Source organism: Ruditapes philippinarum, unplaced genomic scaffold (genome assembly GCF_026571515.1).
Source record: "Ruditapes philippinarum isolate M1 unplaced genomic scaffold, ASM2657151v2 ctg5023_1_1_1_1, whole genome shotgun sequence".
NCBI classification, from domain to species: Eukaryota; Metazoa; Mollusca; class Bivalvia; order Venerida; family Veneridae; genus Ruditapes; species Ruditapes philippinarum.
In genome coordinates this window covers 2109-24913 of record NW_026861157.1, presented here as the reverse complement: position 1 = coordinate 24913, position 22805 = coordinate 2109, and the positions used below count along the sequence as shown (strand labels likewise).

At 33.3% G+C, this 22805-nt stretch overlaps 1 protein-coding gene across 2 annotated transcripts in view; it reads right to left on the bottom strand.

Annotated features, from left to right (window-relative positions):
* Positions 1–21955, bottom strand: part of LOC132714721 (hemicentin-1-like) — a 79498-nt gene extending 57543 nt beyond the window's left edge. The window contains exons 1-6 of one of the 2 annotated variants that reach the window (XM_060697641.1): positions 21870–21955; positions 21281–21328; positions 20545–20624; positions 14609–14677; positions 13838–13970; positions 10994–11116 (exon numbers count right to left, since the gene is read on the bottom strand). In XM_060697641.1, coding sequence (XP_060553624.1) covers positions 10994–11116; positions 13838–13970; positions 14609–14677; positions 20545–20624; positions 21281–21328; positions 21870–21885 — 469 coding nt within the window. In that variant the 5' untranslated portion in view covers positions 21886–21955. The remainder of the gene's footprint in view (positions 1–10993; positions 11117–13837; positions 13971–14608; positions 14678–20544; positions 20625–21280; positions 21329–21869) is intronic. The other variant, XM_060697640.1, reaches the window with a different exon arrangement.
* Between the last annotated feature and the right edge of the window lie 850 nt (positions 21956–22805).

Below are 22805 nucleotides of genomic sequence, written 5' to 3'. Positions count from 1 at the left end.
ATACGCTTTATATTCTCCAAATCATACATTTTTTCGTTTCCGTTTAACAATCTTTTATATGCACTTTTAAAAGACAAAATTCTTCCCTATTAAAATGTGTCTTATTCATATTATATCTTTTTAATGCATTATCATATAATTGCTTAGCATGTATACACTCATAGTCAAACCATTCTTTATTATCAGAAATTGGTACATCACTAAACATTTGCTTATGATTACTTGTACACTTTTTGCTAAATAAGGGATCAGCAACATCTCGTATGATCGATGTAAAATCCGCGATCATACTGTCAATGCAAGATTTATCATTTACATCAACATTACTAGTCAACAAATTTAATTCAGTCAATTTCGATATAAGGCCAGACCGGAAATTGTTTCTCAACTCCGGAGACCAAGTATGTTTAATATATATTTCATTTTTAATCTTATGATAGTCATTACAAACAAGATTACAGCATAATAAAAAAGATATCGGACAGTGATCACTCCACTCATTTAAATCATGTACAGTAAAATCTATTATGTTTATAAAATTACAATCATTTGTTACCAAATAATCAATAACAGATGACCCCTGTCTGGACACGTATGTAAAAGAACCGTTACTGTGACCACTTCCTAATCGCCCATTCACGATTCGTAAATTTGTAGACTTGCATAAGTCTAATAACTTAATCCCAAATGTGTTACAATTTCTGTCTAAAGAGGCCCGAGAACAAACATTTTGAATTATTTTCAGTTGTTTGCGTTTTGTATTAAAGATATGATATATATCTAATGGAATCGTAAGTGTTTTGTTTTTATGTAATAAAATGCATATAGTGCGGGCGTGCGTTTTCATTGTCCTTAAGTATAGATAATTAAATAAAAATTGTATCAACTGGCTTACATATTGCTGAAATTTTGAGAGTAAATGTGTGTATTTTGAACCTAATGCTATGTTATTCTTGCTTTCACTTTATCCTAGCTGTGCATTATAGTATACTGCAATTTATACTACATGTATTTGTTAAATATACTTCATATCATAATTGTTTGATAAATATACAAAAACACTTAACATTTTCTTCTTCAGACATTTTAAGACATATATCTACTGGAATTGATCATTCAGACTTGGCTAACATGTTTCCTAACACCCAGTTTTGATATTTCACAAATGGATTTAACAAACATTATGGAATAAACACTGATAAAGATGCAAAAACGAGGAAAATATACATGTGGGAAAAGGTTGTAGTGTAAACGCGGGAACATTTTAAAAAGATGAATGGCAAGCACTGTTTGTTTTATATGCAGGCTGGCTGGTTAATATTTATCAGACCAGAATGCATATTTAATGTATGGTACATTGTCAAATGCTTCACAAGATACTTGGAATTAGGATCAAATTAGGATCAAGTCTGGTGGAGTCTGCTCTACATGTAATATGCACAGAAATCACAAAGTAACCAGGATATATACAGTACTGGCATTACACAAAGAATATGAAGGTAAAATAACTTTAAATATGTTTCCCTATGTATAAACTGTACACTATGAAATAAATCACTCTCAAGTAAGTCAAGGTAGCTTCATAGTTTCATGTAGATATGACATACTGGGGTTCTGGTTACAGTATGTTTATGACCAAACAGCCAAAAAAAACTTATCATATTACATGAGTTTTCATTTTTTATTAGTCTATGACTCGGCTGTATTTTGCAGACAAAGTACATCAGCTGATTTTCTAAGTATTTCTTATTGAAGTGGATAGTTATCGGCCATTTTGTTTTTTGTGGAGGAAAGAAACATACTGCATTGTGGGATTATTTTTTCTTGTTAATTAGTTAACAAAATGTTAAGCAATTTAACGCCTTGTTAACTAACAAAAAATTTAACACAGCTCTGAACAACTCAATTTTTGGCATTTCGTTAGCTAACGAAAATATTAAAATTTAACAACTGTTTAGTTAATTTGTTGTTAAAGTTAACAAAAGTTTTGAACAACTGGGCCAATGTAGTTAAGAAGGATAAAATTCAGTTATGATAAATATTTTACCCATTCTATACGAAGAAAAGTTCTAGTGTCAGACATGAATAATGAAAGTGAAATATAGATTGTCAATTCAAATTTCTGTTTTGCACTCCGATAAACTGCATAGAATTCGAAGTAATTTTTCAGTTATAAAATAAAAAGGAGAGAAAATCTACAGAGTGAATAAGAAAAATTTATTACGAAAATCAAAATGAAGGTAATTCTAGAAATAAAGGTGACGAAATTATGTAAGTACTTCCAAGTGTAAGCTACATAATGCCGTCAGTAATCGGTAACATACACCCACCCACCCCCCTTCCCCTAACAAAAAGGAAGATTATTTATGGTATATAATTCTAAGTAGCTATTAGCACTGTCAAAACTATCGGACCTTTTGTAGCGTACAGTCATCTTAACACACCAAATCCCGTCGTTCAAATACATATTTTTGACACCAATACTTAAATATATATCATAACACAGAAGTATTTGCTATGCAGCTCAATAAGGATTATCTACATAACCTGTAAGTAGAAATAGCAACTAACATTCGCGATATTGGCTTTAATCTTATGACTTTGTCACGGACACAAAATCATTTACTGCCAATTTATCTTCAATAACTTTTTTACTTTTGTACCTAAAATTCTATGATTTCGAGGAAATACATGTCGGTCAGAGTCCCACATCATGCACACAAAATTAAAAATTTTGATAGTCAATGACTGTTATATTTTTATGAAATATACTCACTCTGACGTGTGTGTACATACTAAATCCGACATTATTCCCGTATCACACCATTTCACCTCGCTTAAAAAAGTATCGCACCACTATACGTTCGACCCCCTGCATAAAGGTCCCTCTTGTATAAAATGTCGGATGTCGCTCACACAACTAAAATCTGTGATTATTGAACTTTTGTGGGGGAATTGAAGTCATACCTATTTTTCAAGTTGATGGCATTCAATATGTTTCATTTCTTTAAATAATATTTCTTAAAAAATGTAACATGATAAAATAAGATATTAAAACAAAAATGATAAAATATTGTAGTCAGAGCTGCATCAATACTAAAGGTGTAGTAATTAAGTACCAGTATCAGTCCTTGCCAAGTTATGCAGTACTATTACCAGTACCAGTACTAGATTTTAGCTCGGTACTGCAGTACCATTACTTTTTTTAGGAAGTAATTAAGTATCAGTGCCAGTACTTTTATATATTCATCATATTTCAAATAAATACACACTGTCAAACAAATGTTACATATTATGTATATTTACATATTTTAATGGTGTATGTTTTTAAACAAGTATTTCCATTTCACATGTGTACACTTCAAATTAAAAAGATGCAAACTTTATTCAGCAAAAAATGGAATTATCATCTGCTTTAAAAGTTACATTTTTACAACTTTAATTATTTAACATACTTTTTACTAACATCATATATTCATGTCATATCTTATTGTTTAGTAACCAGTTAACTGTATTTTGTTTAATGCGTTTATCTAAAGTCGCCGCCGGAAAGCCCATATGGGCGACCGTACACTCAAGTCGGGCCATCCTAGAGCGTGCCGCCGAGATTTTTTCGTCGATTTTTTTCCCAGCTTTTATTGGTGGAGGAAGACCCCAGGTGCCCCTCCGGACATTATTTCAGGCAAGAGCGGGCACCCGGGTAGAACCACCGACCTTCCGTAAGCCAGCCACATGAAAGATTTCGACCAAAGTGAGGATCAAACCTACAGCGGTGACCAGTGAAGTCAGCGACCTTAACCACTCGGCCACGGAGGCCCCCTAACTGTAATGCAATGCAATCATCTCTTATTTAAAACACACCAGTCTTTTGTTGCCTTTCACACCTCTGTTCAATTTATACCAAAGTAAATAACTTTTAATGGTGCTAATTCTTACGTTGCACCGGTTAGATGGCGGTTGGTTGGAAAACGTGGTTAAAAAATGACAATTTTAGTGTTTTATAGTCACTACAAAGAACATTTAGATGTTTATCTTAGCGTATAATCAATACGTATGTCGGAAAGTAATAAGAAAAAGCGTCGAAGGCGTCGAACTAAGGGATCTACGGGTAGTGAAACAGAAGATACGTCGGTAAAAATGGCGACCGGTGTTGAGGTAAAAATGCCAGCACAATTAAATCTCCATTGCTTACGAAGAAAGGACAATAAACTAGTCATAATGAAACCTGTGTACCAGAAAGCTTGTCTGTACTGTAACCTCACCAAAAATCACAACTGATGTGTTTTCAGTAAATACAGATGTTCCGAATCCATTCCAGTATAACAGGCCACCTATGGTTCGCTTGCCTGCTTCTCCTACAAATATTAATCCTCCCAAGATTATTACAGATGAGTTGAATGCTAAAATTGACTTTATTTTGAGTAAGGTTTCCAAACTTGATCATATAGAGGCGCAACAAGCAACTATAGTAACCAGGTTGAATACAATAGAATCCAAAATTTACCAGAACACTCAACAAATAAACACTGTCAATATCAAAATACAGGAAGTAGAACTGAGCCAAAGTATACTGTCTGATAAATATGACTCGTTAATTTGTTCCTCAAAAGATAACAATGTGGCAATAGAAGCTATACAGGGTGAGCTAAAAAAAGTAAATGACATAAATAAAACATTAAAAAAGAAAAATCAAGATCTACAAAGTGACATTACAGATCTGCGTTGTCGTTCAATGAGGGATAATATTGTGATTTTAGGTATATCAGAGCACCCACAATATATACATGATAGTCCTGATTCAGTCTATTCTATGACAACAATTTCTGAAAGTAACAACATGCAATTGGATGCATCCCCCAATGACGTGGTCCATACATATACAACTGATGGTCATAGTGCACGTACAGCTGATAGTGACCTTTTAATAGGTTCTACAAATCAACAGACAAGGGGTTCATACGCGAGTGCTGCAGCACCAGAAAACTGTATTGCTAAAGTTTACCAATTTTGTGAACCAATTCTCAACATTAAGGATGCAAAATCGCGTATAAGCATAAATCGTGCTCATCGTATGCCTTATCGACCAGTCACAGGACAAAAACGCCCAATTGTCATAAACTTTAAGGATACCGAGTCCAAAATGGTCGTGAAAGAGGCTTTAAAACATGTTGACTTGAGAAAAACACCATTTGCTTTGTTTGACCAGCTCCCCCGCGAGGTACAGGAACAAAGGAAGCGACTCATTCCCATCATGGAAGATGCACGTAAAAAAGGTCATAGAGCTTACCTTGTGCGTGAGAAACTATATATTAACAACGTTCTATACTCCCCAGACTCGGATTAGGACGGGAGAGAAGAGTGTGAACTTTCGGTAATATCATGGAATGTTGAAGGACTTAAAAACTGTCTATCTGATTCTGAATTTGTTAATTTTGTTTGTAACTTTGATTTATTTTTTTGTTGTGAAACTTGGCAAAAGAAATCTGATGAATTTATCTTAGAAGGTTATACATCTATTTGTGTACCTAGAGTTGAAAGTGTATCAATTAATAGGAAAAGTTTCAGAGGCCATGGGGGAATATGTCTGTTTATTAAAAAAGTCATTCTTAAAGGTGTTTCTATTTTAGAAAAGGATAAACATGGATTTTTATGGGTAAAATTAAATAAAGATTTTTTTTAGTTTAAGTACAGATATATGTTTATGCTTTGCATATATACCTCCCAGTAATTCTGTTTATTTTAAATCACATGATATTGGTTTTTTTGAACAGCTTGAAATAGGCATTATTAAATATTCTAAGATTGGTAAAATATCCATTATAGGTGATCTAAATGCTAGAACAGCATCTAGGACTAATTCTATTGTACTTGTATTTGATAGATATATTGATACAATCGACAGTCACTATGATGAATGTCCTATTGATATTATGCAAAGGTACAGTGAAGATGAAATTTGTAATTCGTAAGGTATTAAGTTATTAGATATATGTTGTAGTAGTGACCTTAGAATTGTTAATGGCCGATTAGGTGATGATGAGAATGTAGGACGCTTCACTTTTATGTCTAATAAAGGAAAAAGTGTAATAGATTATGCAATTTTATCATATCACTTACTTTCCTCTGTCAGTAATTTTGTTGTTCATGATATCTACTCATTCTCTACACATGTACCTATTCAAGTGAATTTTAAGGCCAGTTTTGTGAGTAATAATGTTAGTACTGATAATTGTTGTGTAAACTTGTGTGGGATGTTAACAAGGTAAACATATATAACGAAGCAATATTAGCTGATACTTCAAAGTTAAATGATATTGTTTCAAGCATTTGTTCTTCTAATATTACAATTGATGAAGGTATAAAAGATTTTGGGAACATACTGTACAATAATGCATATTCGATTTTTGGTGTGAGAAAATATGCAGTTGGTAGTGTAGGGGGTAACAGAAAAAAGTCTAACCCATGGTTTAATGATAACTGTCTGCAGGCCAGGCTTGACTTAAATTATGCTAACAAACAATACCGTTTGTCAAGGACACATGGAAATTATTGTGTAGTTATTGGTAAGCGACGTTTTTATAGAAAAATTAAGTGTCGAGCTAAACAATTGTATGTAAGTAAACAGAAAGAGGAGTTGCATTCAGCATCAAAAAGTAATCCAAAAATGTTTTGGGATCTTGTTCGTAAATTTAGAAAGAAATGTAAAAATACCACTAATATAACTGCGGAGGATTTTTATGATCATTTTAAAGGATTATTTTCTGATACTGATGTATATAATGATCAGGCTATTGAAGAAATTCTAAATCAGAATGTAAATTGTTATGTTGATTTTCTAGATTGTGATTTTACAATTGACGAGGTGAATAAAGCTATTGAAAAATTAAAAAGGCAGAAAAGTGCTGGTGAAGACTTATTAATACCAGAAATTGTTATTGACTTAAAACATATCTTATCTCCTATTTTGTGTAAATTGTTTAACTACATATACAATAAGGGAATTTACCCTGAATCTTGGACAAAAGGTATATTAGTCCATGTCCATAAAAAGGGGGATACCGACAATGTAGATAACTATAGAGGTATAATGTTAACTAGTATCTTTTCTAAAATATTTTCTCAATTACTTGAAAATCGGGCACGTCTGTTTGTTGAGAATAATCACATTTTAACTGACTTTCAATTTGGTTTTCGACAAAAACGAAGTACTATTGATTGCATTTTTGTTTTACAGTCTTTAATTAATAGGATTACTCAGCACGAAAGAAAGAAAATGTACTGTGCATTTGTCGATTTTAAAAAGGCTTTTGACCTTGTTTATAGAAATGGTATCTGGTATAAACAGTTAAGTTATGAATTATCATCTAAGTTTATAAATATGTTAAAAAGTATGTATAATAATGTTACAATAGATAAATACAGAATCAAGATATGTGTCCGTTCCAATGGTAAATTGACTGAATATTTTGATAGTTACAATGGAGTTAAGCAGGGTGAGACATTATCTCCCCTATTGTTCATATTGTTTATAAATGATATGGAAAAGAGTGTTTTTGATATAAATGCTGATTTAATATCCTTAAACGATTTGCAAGTTTTCATGTTATTTTTTGCTGATGATACAGTTTTATTTTCCTACTCTGTAGTTGGTTTACAAACTTTAATGAACAAATTACATGCTTACTGTATGAAATAGAATATATCTGTAAACAGAAGTAAATCATTTGTAATGATCTGTAAACTAGGTAATAGGCAAGAACATATTGATGTATATTATGATAACACACGTTTAGATGTTGTTAGTAAATTTTGTTATCTAGATGTAACATTGTTTGCAAATGGTAAATTTTTGGTGCTCAAAAAGCTCTGTCAGAATAGGCTTTAAAAGCTTTGTTTACATTAAATTCTTTATTTGAAGCTGTACCTCTTGGTATCAGTGAAAAACAAGTTATTTGACTCAATGATACTGCCAATATTAAATTATGGATGTGAGATCTGGGGGTTCCACAAAGCACCAGATATGGAAAAGGTTTATATTAAGTTTTTGAAATCAATTTTAAATGTTAAATACCAGACAGCGAATGCAACTGTCTATGGTGAGCTTGGTAAAGTGCCTCTTGATATCTTAAGAAAAGAAAGAGTTCTTAAGTATTGGTGTAAGATTGTTAGGTCTCCGGATACATTAATTCATAAATGTTTTATGCATGATAAGCTTAACCTGGTGAAAGATTCATGGGCCCTAAGGGTTAAATCACTGCTAGATGATTTGGGTTTCAGTTATTTATGGAATAATGTATCTGTTACTGACCTACAATTAAGAAAGGTAATAGAATGTCTATATAGTCAATTTTGTCAGATTTTTTTTGGTACTTTAGACACTATGTCTAAACTTACTACATATAAAGTTATAAAAAGATGTTTTGATATTGAAAAATATTTGTTATGTGTTAAGGTGAATAAGCATAGAATAGCATTAACTAGACTGCGGTGCTCTGCTCATAAACTTGCAATAGAAGAGGGTCGTTATCAAAATATTAGTAGGATGGAAAGGAAATGTATATTTTGTAACATGAATGTCATAGAAGACGAGTATCATTTTGTACTTGTCTGTCCACAATATCGTACTATAAGAAATCAATGTCTCCCAAAATATTATTGCCATTGGCCAACTATTCAGAAATTTCAAGCACTGTTAACTTGCAGTCAATCTGGTGTGTTATGTAAACTTGCTAAATATGTTTTTCTGGCTGGTAATAAACGTACTAGTCTTATTGATTAGTAGTATTGTTATTGATGTAAGAAACATAGTTTGATGTAATCATAAAATAATGCTGCAGTAATGTTTGTTGCATACATACAATTGTTGCTACAATTTTTAAATGTTAAGCACAAAAGTATAAAGGGGGGTTTTCTCCTATAAAAATGGGTGCAAAAAATAACCGATTTTCTCCTTTTTTTTTAGCCCATTAAGTAAAAAGATCTTTTTTTTTTTTTTATTTTTTTTATTTCTATTTCAGTAATTTGTTGAAATAGCATCTTTAACTAATAATTTTAAAACCCGTATTTGAATACAACCGGCTTTTTGTAGGTTTGGGTGAAATGGGTAATTTTAAAAAATAAGGGTTTTAAAAGAAAATCCAAATTTTTTGCATATTTTACAGGCTTAATATCCCTTTACTGGGCCCACTGGGGTCGGTGTTTTACAAATATTGGTAACTACTTAATTTACATAGTGTTAAAAGTGGGTTGAAATTTTGTATGTTTATATATTACCAAAACTCTTCCTTTAAATATTTTAACCCCCGTCACAGGGTAAATGGCGGGCGAACATTATAATGTTCATATGCTGAATAAAGAATTGAATTGAATTGAGTCTTTTGTTGCCTTTCACACCTTCACACCTCTGTTCAATTTATACCAAAGTAAATAACAACTTTTAATGGTGCTAACAATATGACTTGAAATAGGATTAGAATAGAAGCAATTAATTAGCTCTTTCTTTAATAGTAAACACAAAGAGAAAAACTGATGACATTTTTATCAAAAGTACTGCCTGGTAATGCAGTATCAGTACCACTTTTTAAGACAGTAATACAGTACCAGTACCAATAGAGGCAAAATTTTGTAAGAGTAATTCAGTATCAGTACCAGTACTTGCAAAATCACTGCAGTATGTACTGCAAAACTAGTACCACTACCAGTAATGCAGCTCTGATTGTAGTCTTCTTTTATCGTAGCTCATTATTCCTAGATCAGAAAGCAAATGAATTCGTCGACTTGAATTTAGCAAAATTTCACTCATTTTGGATAAATAAAGTGAATACTTGGAACAAATCCAATAGGGACTCCACTAAGGTTTTTTGACATGACGGGGGCGAATTTTTTTTTCGAGATTCATGTTCCATTTGAGGTAGTCTAGACCAAAAACTTTTGTACAAAATTTCAGATCATTCGCTCACTCCGTTTTTTTTTTCGGAATAATTATTCTAATTATAAAAAATGACCAAAATTTGAATAGCGTTGCAACGCGTTTCACTCAAATCGGGCTAAAATAACATAAAAATACGACTTTCAATTTATTTCTGACTAAATTTCTTAATGATCGTTTGCATTTTTCTGTTTTAAGTGTCCCATCTGATGTATATAAGAAATTCAAATTTAATTGTTTTGACGTTTTTGAACCTCAGTGGAGTTCCTTTAAATATAATGATTCTGTTATTCATCATTTGGAATTTTCTAAAAGAAAGCATTAATATTTCTGCAAGGCCGCACATGACAGCACATTAAATTTTGTCTTTTTCAAGGACCATCGCGACGGGGTACATAAACATAATGCGCAACGGTATGTATTATCTTTAAGGTCTGTCCAATTGTGCTACAAAACGTCTTTGCCACTCGAAAACTTTTATTTGACTAACACGATACTTGTGTCAGTTTTCTTTTGTGATATTAGATGTGTCTGAAGGAGACGAACTGTTGACATAAGCTTGTGAAAGTGCCGTTTTCCGGACACCTTAATGACGACGTTTTCGAATCAATAAACGTTGCAACAACAAACCATTGAATCTCATTTCACAATAATGCAATGTTCAAATGACGTGAACTTTTAGCATGGGATTTTTCGGGATTAACACCAAGCTCCATCAAAGTTCAGACAATATCCATTTTTGTACCAGCCACTTTGGTGTTTAATAAACTTTTAACGTACGTCACGTTTTTAGCTGCGACGCTATAGTGTTTCTAAGATGACTAGTATTTAATGCGGCCTGAGATGATCCTGGACGCCATTAAATCAATTATATTTTGCAGTTAAATAGATTAAAGATCAAGCTTTGTTAACGTTAAAGTATAAATTTAATGAAGAAAACATTAAATTTATTAGAATTATGAACAAATTCTACATAATTCTGAATCATCCCTCAAACAAAAACATTATTGCACTCAACAATAACATAATAGATGTAAAACATTGAGAATTAATTTGCTCACTTACCTAGAGTGCACAAGCCACAGAACTTTGGACATTCGGTTTTAGCGTGATGAGTGTCATTGCAAATATTAAATACAGTGTTTAACCACGGACAATCTGCTTTTGGGTCGTCGATACAAGCGGATGCTGAAGAATAAATATTGTTTTTAATAAAAGATGTTTATATAAAAAATATCACTTTTGTATATCATATTATTTTGAACATACTTGACAATGTACAAAAACACATAAAGACCTGAAACACTTTTGTAATTATATGTGGTTAAAAATCACTAAAACACGTGAAGTCAGCCAAGCAGCCGGAGCAGCCGAAGAACTTTCTTCTAGTCCGGCTGTTACGGCAACTCTAGATAGCCGAATCTGGCTCAGGTTGATCAGACCAGCCAGAGATGATACAGTAAAACCTGTGCAAGGGACCATTGGTTAATTCAATAATGTAGTTTCAAATTACTTATCACCCCGTTCTCTGACAATTCCGGCTAGCCAGAATAACCGAAATCAAGGCTTTTAAAGATGAAAATAATTTTCGACAACAGATTTAAGAATATATGTGTAGTGTCCGTGTGTCCGCTGATATAGGTATATCCGTCGGGAAAACTATTGTATTTTGCCAACGGTGAGCCGAAATCGTACTATAAATGGTCATTTCATGTCATATCTCGCAAAAGCCGGCTGGCCTCCGTGAGTCCCAGTCTCAATTCTGCAAAACACGATATGATAGGATGGAAAGAGGGTCTGACCGTGTTCCCGCTGATATAGTTGTGTTCGTCGGGAATACTCTGGTATTTTTCCCGACGTTGAGCCAAAAATCGTACTATAAATGGTCCCTTCAGCTCATATCTGCTCCGCTGGTATAGATGTGTCCGTTGGGAAAGCTTTGATATTTTATCGACGTTAAGCTGAAAATCAAACTGTAAATGGTCACTTCTTACTCGCCATTTCCGGCTGAATCCTAATAGCCCTTTTTGGATTATTCTGGTTTTCTGTGGACGATAAGCCGAAAAAAAGTGTCATCTCTACCCAAATCTCGCCATATTCAGCGTCCTCCTGTGATTCCAATTCTACAGACTCATAAAAGTGCATGCTTAGACACGGGGACCGGTTGGGACCGGTTGGGACATTTAAACTTGATGAATTCCCGAAGACATTTTCGTGATTAACTCCGTGAATTCACGTTTTTAAAAACGGACATCCCGACTTCACTTTTTCAATTTCACGATTTCATAAACTTTCTGTTTTTAACATACGGAAATCACGAATTCACTACTTCAACTTTACACGATTTTTCCCACGAATTCACAATTTGAACTTCATGACTTCACGATTTCAACTTCCCAAATTCACAATTTCAATTATTTCAAATCAAACTTTAAACTTCATGAATTTCAAAATTTCAAACTTCACGAATACATACATTTAACATACTGAAATCAAGAATTCACGATTTCAACAAAAATTCGTTGTTTCAACTGCACGAATTCACGATTTCGTCTACACGAATTAAGATTTTAATTTAAGGAAGTTGAAATCGAGAAATCACGAAGTTGAAATCGTAATCAACTAAGATGAAATTGTGGAGTTGAAATCTTGAAATCGTGAAGTCGAAATCGTGAATTCATAATGTTGAAGTCATCATATAGTTGAAATTGTGAATTCGTGATTTTTAAATAGTGTATTCGAGAAGTTGTAATCATGAATTCGCGAATTATTAAAGATGAACCAGAAATTTCGAGAAGTTCAAATGTCACATTAAAGGGTCCGATTGTTTCTATGAGTAGGAGTCGTAATTCTTCCGAACCCTTTTTTGTCCAAATATTCAAATATGAAAATAATCCATTGATAAATTACAAAGTTACAACAAATTATAGCGATTATCAGAGGGATAAAAAAAATGACCTTCAAGGTCAAAAACATACATAATTCAAGGTCACTATGAGTTAATGTACATGAAGGTCCTGACGTAAAATATGGTATTTCTTAATATGAAGTTAATCTATTTATAAATAACAAAGTTATAGCAAGTTACAAAAAAGAAAACAAAAGAATTTCATTAATTTGGCATTGACAGTCATGGCAAATTTATAACCAAGTTATAGCAAAAATATATGAAAATTTCAAGGTCAGTGTCAATCACGAGCCAATGTCAAGATTAGTCTGGTCTACCCAAGGGTTGTTATGGCAAGTATGAAGGCAATACACCAAGAAATCAAAAAAGTTAGATCAAGGTACAAGTTTGCGGGCGGCAACGCTGACATAACTGTATTTTTTTAAAGGGTTGAGCTAACAATTAAAATAAACTATCTAATATTATACTGGAAAAGAATTTACTTCGAATAGCTAAGCGGTTTAAACAAGGAAAAATAATTTTTTTTCTAGAAAATTGCCTGCTATCTACAAACAGTATCCTTTTTTATTCATCGTTATTAAGTATGGGCCATTTAATGTATGTGTCCACCGGTGTGTTGCCAGAGGACACACGGACCATCACACCATATGAGGTTCTGTGGAATTGAGACTGGGGTTCACGGGGGCAGCTGGAATTGGTAAGATATGAGTTGAAATGACCACTAAAAGTACGTTTTTTGGCTCAACATCGGACAAATACCAGAGTTTTCCGGACGAACACACCTATATCAACCTAGCCGATTCAGTAACAAGAACAGCCGGACAAGACGAAAATTTGTCCCGGCTGTTCCAGCTGCTCCGGCTGTCTGTCTAACTTCATGAACATACAAATAAACGCATGAAAAAATTAGGAGAATATTAAAGGTAGTTGAGTTACATGTTTTACATCAGCGTACCAACAATTACTTTCATATTGAAATGATAAAATACAAAACTTCTTACGTTTTGGGTGTTCACAAAGATGCTTGTTACAATTTTCGGTATTACAGCATTCAAAGCAATCATGTATTTGTCGTACATGTATGTCCCGTCCAACAAGGCCAGCACTTCCTCCTACTGCTGGGTTCACGCAGTACTGCAACAATAAGCTTCACTATACAAGGCTAACTTTATGTTTCGTATTCTATTGTTTAGAAGATATCAGTAGCAACATCTTACATAGACGAACTTCCACTACTTACAAAGCAATATTGTTTTGTTTGTTTGCTTTTCTGCACATGCGCATTATACACGGTAAAAAGTTGTGTGGTCAACATTGGCTGATATTGTTATAAGACAAATATATTTAAGCAACATCTCAAACATTTGTCAGCATTAATTACATAATGCAGAAGGGCGTGCTCGTACATAATGGAAAATAAGATGCATGCAACATTTTGTCTGAGATGAGCCTTCATATTATTTGCCTCATCTTATCTTAACCTTTCAGGATAAAGATTCAAATCTGACACGTTACATTACAAGTCAGCGTTTATGGTGGTCATAATTGAAAATACAATGCATGTTATACCACCAGGCACAACTTAATACAATTCAAATGAGTGATATCTTAAAAAAACACCAAAATATCATTATGAGTTTTAGAAAAAAGTCCATTTCGTTGCTGACATTCAATTATTTTACATTTATTTATTTATTATTTATTATATATCGCTGATACCAAAACTACCCGGTAAAATCAAAACATAGTTTACATTTGTGTGATCTACATACCTGATTGTCCCTACACCCGAGCGTGTACACTGCTGTTTGTGCTACATGTTTAAGTTCGAGGAAACATGCCTAATACATATAAAACAATAGAGATAATTCAAACGTAAAAATTTGATGACAGACAAGATAATTAAAGAAATAAACGTGACAATGATCTCATAAGTCATAAATAAGTAAAACAATAGTTATAACATTCAAAGTTAAGTTCAGTAAGGCGTTCTTACGTGACATAAAATAAACATTTCTCAGACTGCAATTAATCAATTTATAACTCTGATCATAAGTCATGTCTGCGATCTTTATACCTTTCTCAGAAACTAGGTGTCAGGCGAAGATTTTTCAGAACATAACATAATTTTATTGAACATGACTATACACGAAAGCAGTAGAAACCATTGTATTTTAACATATAAATGGTTTAAATACCCATACCATATCATTTTTTTGGTATTAAAAAAGTACGGCGGAGAACAGTCGGAACAACGAAACTGCGATGGTGAAAAGTCGAAGGCACGAAGTTGACAAGTCGAGAGTTAGAGGTGAAAAATCGAAAATATAACGAAACCACGATGATTTCATTTTTCGAACTTTCATCATCGTCTTTTCGACATTTCATCCTTGTGGTTGCGACCTTTCATCACCGATATTTTGAGTTTTCACAATCACAGTTCCGCCCTCCTGTTAAGCATGCGCACTGAATGACAATGCGCAATGTATAAACATTATGCTTAAATCATGATCATTATTATTTCTTTGTTATAATATTGTATCCTTGGTATATATATTCTAATTTTACATCGTTATTCATTGTCATGATGTTTTCGCATGCCATACAGTAAAGTAAGTTTTCGATGGTGAAAAGTCGAAGGTGCGGTAGTGAAAAGTTAAAAGAGCGAAATCACAATGGTGTAAAATCGAAAATACGATGGTAAAAAGTCGAAAGCACAATAAAGAAATAAAGAAACAATGGAACCACGCTGCTTCAAGGTTTAAGGAACAATGATGAAAACACGAAATTGTATCAAGTTTCATCATCTCGGTTTCGTTATATGTATTTATTTACGGTGCATACACCGTGTCTTTCCATATATGGTAATTCCTCGTGTTTTTAATGGTTATAGTTTTGGCGGTAATTATGCACGATTTTACGTGTAAGTTGATAAAATATAGTCATTCGAGGCATTACATTCACGTCGTCCATTTGTGAAATTTGGTTTTTCTGCGCTCGAAATCATGTCCAGGGATTTTGACGAACTAAAGGCGTACTTTGATGAGAAATTTTCCGAAATAAAGAGAGATTTTGTCAACGCTCCTATTCCGCCAGCCGTGAAATCTACGACTCTCAAGTCAAAAGCTTGACTATAAATGTGATTTGCTTTCTCTTGTTCGGAACTTGGAATGTCTTACAAATCCTTTAGAGAACTGTGAAATAAGTGACATTTGTGCAAAAATTCAGAAGAAAATTAATCACCGTGTCAAACTGATCAAATTAGCGGACAAATCTCCGGCAGGCTGGCTCGTTGTCAAAGAATACGAACAAGACGATTTGGCAAGCGACGACGAGGATAGCAGGAAAATCAAAAACGCAGAGAAGTCGGCTTTGGCGATTTTAAAAGAACGGGATGAAAGGAGAAAGTCATTTACCAAGTTCAACTCTGCTCAACGTTATTCTCCTTATAACGTTAACAATTTTTCTAGGTCTGCCGGCGACAGATTTGCTATGGCATCTCATAATCCAGGGATTAGCAATTTTCGTCCCTTCACATACAACAACCAGTGGCGCCAGCAACCTTTCTACGGTCCAAGACCAACAGACCAATGTTTTGCATGTGGCAAGTTCGGGCACTACCGATCTACCTGTCCTCACAACATCTTTAACCGGAAGCCCAACGGAGGTGCAGTCTACTCAGAGTCGGAACCTAAGAAACAGTGTAGTCGACGTTTCCAAGGATCAAATGATAGACTTGAAAGTTGAGTATAATTTATTTTTTCATTCTTATAGCGAACAAAAGGTATTTTTTGAGCAAAAATTTCAGTAAAAGGCAGATTAAAACAAAAAATAAATTTTTGGGATAAGATAGGCGCAAGCACTTATATAAAAAGCGTTATCAGAGATGGTTTCTTTATTCCTTTTATTCACACCCCAGTTTCAGTATGCTTGAAAAACAATCAGTTGGCCTTAGAAAACATGCCCTTTGTTTTAGACGCCGTTTCGGAACTATTGATATCTGGGAGAGTTTTAGAGGTGCCTTTTAATCCCTTAGTAGTGAATCCTCTCACAGTTTCTGTGAAACGTTCTGGCAAGAAAAGATTAATTTTAGATTTAAGGCATATTAATCAGTACATTTGGAAAGAAAAAATGCGTTTTGAGGATGTAAAATTAGCTTTAGAATACGTCAAAAAGGGTACTCACATGTTTAAATTTGATCTTACATCGGGTTATCATCACATAGATATCGCTCCAGAACATCAAACATTCTTGGGTTTTTCGCTTAATCAAGGCAATAATATAAAATATTATGTATCTACCGTTCTTCCGTTTGGGTTGAGTTCCTCGGGTTTTATTTTTACTAAAGTTTTGAGAGAGCTTGTAAAATACTGGCGTGTTCAAGGCATAAAATTATTGTATATTTAGACGACGGTTGGTCGGTTAATTCATCCTTTCATCAGACTTATGCTGATTCCGATTTGGTAAGGACTTCTTCTTTGACGCTTCCGGTTTTTAACTAACAATGAAAAGTCTCAAAAAAGACGATGACCTGGTTAGGTCATTATTTGACCTTAAAGCAGGTGTTTTTGAAAATAACACAAGAAAGAGTTGATAATTTGAAGAGCGCAATTTCTGAAGCTAAGTTTAAAAGAGGGTCACTGCGCGACATCTAGCAAAAATAACGGGTATGATAGCTTCTATGCATTTTGTCATTCGACAGCTTGGTCGCTTAATGACTAGGTCTTTATATGCAAAGGTAATGAGCAGCAGCTATTGGGATTCTTTTCCGAAATATCGAACCCGAAAGTCCAGAATGGGCAGAGTTATGTTTTTTGGTCTGACAATATTGATAATATTAACATAAAGCAGCTGTTTCCTGTTCGTACGATACAAGGGTCTATTTCTGTGTATTCGGATGCCAGTGACGTTGCATGTGCGGCTTTTTCACCGCATATTGCTGAAAGTATTGCACATAAGACATGGTCAGATTCCGAAAAAACACAAAAGTTCTACTTGGGAGAGAATTAAAATGTATAGAATGGGGTATAAGGGCTTTTGTCAAAATTTCCTGAGTGATAAGCGCGAACAGTGGTTCACAGATAACAAACATTGTGAAGTTATCGTCAACGCCGGAAGTTCAAAACCCGACTTGCATTCCTTAGCTTTATCAAATTTTTCATTTTGCAAAGAGAAAAGTATAGATTTGTCCATACTTTGGGTACCTCGCTCAAAAAATGAAATTGCCGATTTATTTTCTCGTCTAATTGATGAAGACGATTGGCGCGTGTCCGATGATTTCTTTCATTTTATAAATTCATTATGGGGGCCATTTACTATTGACCGTTTTGCTAATGTCGATAACAGAAAAATAATTTGTTTTAATTCTAAGTTTTGGAATCCAGAAAGCGAGGCTATTGACGCGTTGTCTCAAAATTGGCTAGGAGAAAATAATTGGTTAGTTCCACCCGTGTGTTTAGCATGCAAATGTATTTTGCATTTAATTGACTGTCAGGCTTCAGGTACTTTGATTGTGCCGAAATGGCCTTCGGCTGCTTTCTGGCCTCTTGTTTTTGCAGACGAAATTTGCACTTGGAGAGATTATGTTTCAGACGCCTTAGAGTTTAACAATTCAGAAATCATTATACCCGGCAATAATAAAAAATCTTTGTTTGGATCTGGCCGTTTCAACGGGTCTGTTTTAGCTATTAAATTTGATGCCCGATCAAAATAAGAATTGAATTTGTTTTTATAAATAGTTTGCTCCGCCTTTCTCGGGTTTTTTATTTCTATTTTTAGTAACTTGAATGTTTTTAATACAGACTCCACACGTGTTTTTCTCCGTTTTTGTTAAATGACACACACAGAAGTATTTGTGTTATCGAGCATGCGTATTGTAATTCACTTGAATTCATTGACCTGTTTTTGAAAAGATAGAGAAAATCGTGACTGTTATACACGATAACATACATGTGATATAACATGTTTATATAATATATAAAAAAAAATGCAAGAAATAAAAGAGGGTATAGGAAAAGCATAAAGGAGCATGAAGGAATGGAAAGGAATTATTGTAATGGAAAGTTGTGGAAATGAATAACGATAATTCATATGGTTTTGTCAAGAAAAGAAAAGAAAGAAGAAAAAGAAAGAATGAAAGAAAGAAAGAAAATAAAAATGAATTAATAACTAAAGTTGTTAGAAATGTCTAAACAAAAAAAATGGTGCTACCAAAAAAAAAAAAAAAAAAAAAAAAATAGGTCGAATGGACTCAAGTTTTACCAGCATGCTTATTTGTTATTATTTACATTTTTTTCAGATTTTTCAAATTTGGCGTATTGAAAGATCTTCCATCATTTATCTGAAGAAAATCCAATTTAAAAGATCTAGCAGATAAATTACCGAGATAGTGCCTCAAAGTAATCTGACAGTACCAGAGAAACAATATTCGTCTTACTTCAGAAAATGGATTGCATGGTGCAAACCAGATGAAAATAGCTAAAAATATATCCCGCTTTGATTTTCAAGTATTGCTTTATTTTTAGTTTCATTGATAGTTCAAAAACAGAGCTCGTACGCAGTAACTTGAACATAGTTTTTTGCATTGAAATGGCTCATGATTTTAGTGACGTAAAATACCCATGTGAGTCAAAAACGGTTAATTCAGTTTTAACTGCTGCAAAAAAGTTGTGCGGTTCACCAGTAGTTAGAAAAAAGCTTTGACATCTGAAGATATTACAAAAATGTTTACATTCTTTCCGCCTGACGTAGTAGATTTGTACAAATTAAGAACATTAACTTTTGTTGTAAAAGGTTTTGCCGGATTTCTTCGCATTTCAGAATTAAGAAATTTGAAATGTTCTGACGTAACATTCAAAGAAGATCATCTGCAGTTATTTATAAGATCACATTAATGGTTTTTTATTAGACTCAAAATTGGGGATATGTCAGATAGGCGATTGAAGCAGCCGCTGATCTAGAGCTTTGGAGCTTCCTACCTCCCCCTCCCAAGACGGAGTAGGGTTGGGTAGCCCGCTCGCAGCATTTCTGACTTTGGATTTTTCCAATTATTTTATATTTGATTAATTCTATCTGCGATTGATTAAAAATAGTATTTCTTAGAAATCGAATTTCATTAGGTTTGGTTGGTTGGATCGGAGAGCAGAGCACGAAAATTTTAGAAGTACACTTGCAGTTTTTCTTCAAGTATTGATCAATGGAGTTGTTTCTTTTGTTTCCTGTAAATCTTTTGTCAAATAAACGGGACGGCTTAACGACATGCCCTCTAACCTTGTTTTATGTTATGTTTTTCTTTAAAGCTGCATGCTTGAATGTAGGTGTATGTTGGAGGATAATAAATCATTTATGCTCGTTTGAGAGCATCGAATAAGAGCATAATTCGAATTATTCACCATCATGGTATTGTTTTATTGGTTTATCACCATCGGAAATTTGTCTGTTTCAAGTGAGGTGTGTCGTGATGGCCCTTACGGGACACCGTAAGAAAGTGGAAAACTAGTTATAAGTACGAGTTTTAAAAAAGACAACGGCAGAAATTAACAAAGTAAACCCGCCCAGACCTGAGTATTACCAAACTAAGCTAAAACGCCCCAAAAATAGAATATAAAGTTGTCACATGTTTTTGCCTTCTGGACTCAACAACTGACCCTAAAATAGAATCCTGGCACCGTTACAACGCCCTTTGCTTAAAAGATGAAAAAGACTTAACCTGGCCGAATTGGCATTGTGTTGTGTTTCTACAACTGTTCACATCTTCAATGTTTGTACAACTGTAACATTCCAAACAATCTGAAATATGTGAAACATTAAATAAGAACTGGTAAAAATGTTACTTATTTGTAATATAAGCTAGATATGTTTTGATAAGAACTTCACAGTTTATACAATTGTTAATTGAATTTTCTTTGTTTTGTATAAGCTTTGTTAAACAATCTTGCGTTCGCAAAAACATTTGTATGTGTAGGTTGGCATTGAAGTGTAATGTTCAGAATATAAAAATATATATTTTAGCACACTACTACATTTTCTGTACGTTTTATGAATAACAAACTAACGTATGCGGCAAAAATGTTTATACATATTAGTAGAATTGCGGAATAAAATACACATACAAAGTTTACATGTATTTGAAGTTTTGCAGTACAATTTAGAACTTTTTGATTGGAAACAACTCACAACATTAAATCAGACATTAATAGAGTAAGTCGTCAGGAACCTGTCTATAATAGCTAACACGTGTATAAAATGAGTAAGAATAGTATTTACTTCCCGTGATCGCAAAAAATGAAAACAAGTTGAATAATATTAGCTTGCAATACATGACATAGCTAGTGATTGGAAGTAAAAGATGCTTTAAATCACAATATCCCATACACACTTATTTGTATTGGCTTGTAACAAATGATATGGTACAGATAAATTCCTGTTTAAACGATATATTTTACCTGTGCTAGACAAAGTGCTGATACAGATCGCAACCACTAACTTTATCCCTGCAATTTAAAATAATTTGCAATTATATTTCTGAAAATTTTAAACGCTAAAAGATCTTGTAAAAGTAGATAGAATTAACATGAACTCATTTTTAATACAAACACAGATCTCTTTTCAGAATTGTATATGGTCATCTGGTAGCCTATGTATGGTTAAACAAATTGTTGTTCCTCTGTACTTTTATTCCGTAAACTTATTTGTAAAGTCGGACAAATATGACGTCATGTTGGAAAAGAACAATAATAATTAAATGTCGACGACATGCTACATACATTTTGGTACTTTCACATCACTGGATTTCATTTTTCAAACATTTTCTAATTTTTCTTGACTCTGTCATGACACGACATGATGGTATAAGGAAAGATAAAAAATACCACATCAGATTAACCTTCTTTAAGTATCTTTCACATTGGACATACTTAAAATGTATTGTAGTTAATCACAGTTGACACGAATTATTTGTGCGAAGGTAAGAAAGAAGTACGATCATAAAATTAGCCATTTAAAAATAAAATATGTGAAAAGAAAAATACTTACATCTAATGCGGGGCATGATGGATGACAACTGAATTATCTTTGTCCTGATGTCATGTGTATATAGTATCACCTCAGGTGAAATGATAAGATATATACGTGGTTCTTTTGTTAAAGCGACCGTTTCAAACTTTTATGATTATTACTCTTTCCTTCAACAAAAAGTCAAAACAATTATACTAAATAAGATATAAACAAGATATTGTTTTAAATGAATATTTTGTGTATGAACTGTGTATATAACGAGTGAGATCGAAAAGTGGAAGTCCTCTGATACAGTTTTTAATTTCATATAAATACGTGAGAAAATAGCCGTATAATAAACATAAAATGTAAGTTATTGTGAGTAAAATACTTGAAACATTATATATATTGATAAAAGTCCTGAAGAAAACTTTGACTTGCTTGTGCTGCTAAGAAACCATTTTAAAAAGTGCTGTTTGTGTTCAGTGCACAGTCTTCAGGAGATGAAACGAAAATTGTTTTATCAGCCAGGGTGGTCTTTTGTAGGGGAAACAAGATTTGGCTGATCTTGATAATTGTGTATATCACTAACTTTCTACTGTAAAATACGGCAAAATGTATATCTATATCTACTTTACTCTGTCTTAAATTCTTTCTAAGACTGACATGAATTATATTAATAAATAGAAAGGGTTTTTTAATATGCAGACTAAGACATGTATAATATCTCTATGACACTACTTCGAATGTGATCATCATTTCTGTAAATAATTTATTCAAACTGTCAAGTTTTTAACTTAAATACATAGATTATATGTACAATGTATTGATATTTCTAAAACTTAAACAAAGGACCAAGTACAAAAGTAAGTCATTATTTTCGAATACTAAAGAAAAATTGCATCGACTTGCAATGTGCATAGGCTGACAAGGGTGTTCTTAAGTGGGTAACTGTACACGGCAAATTTTGAAAAA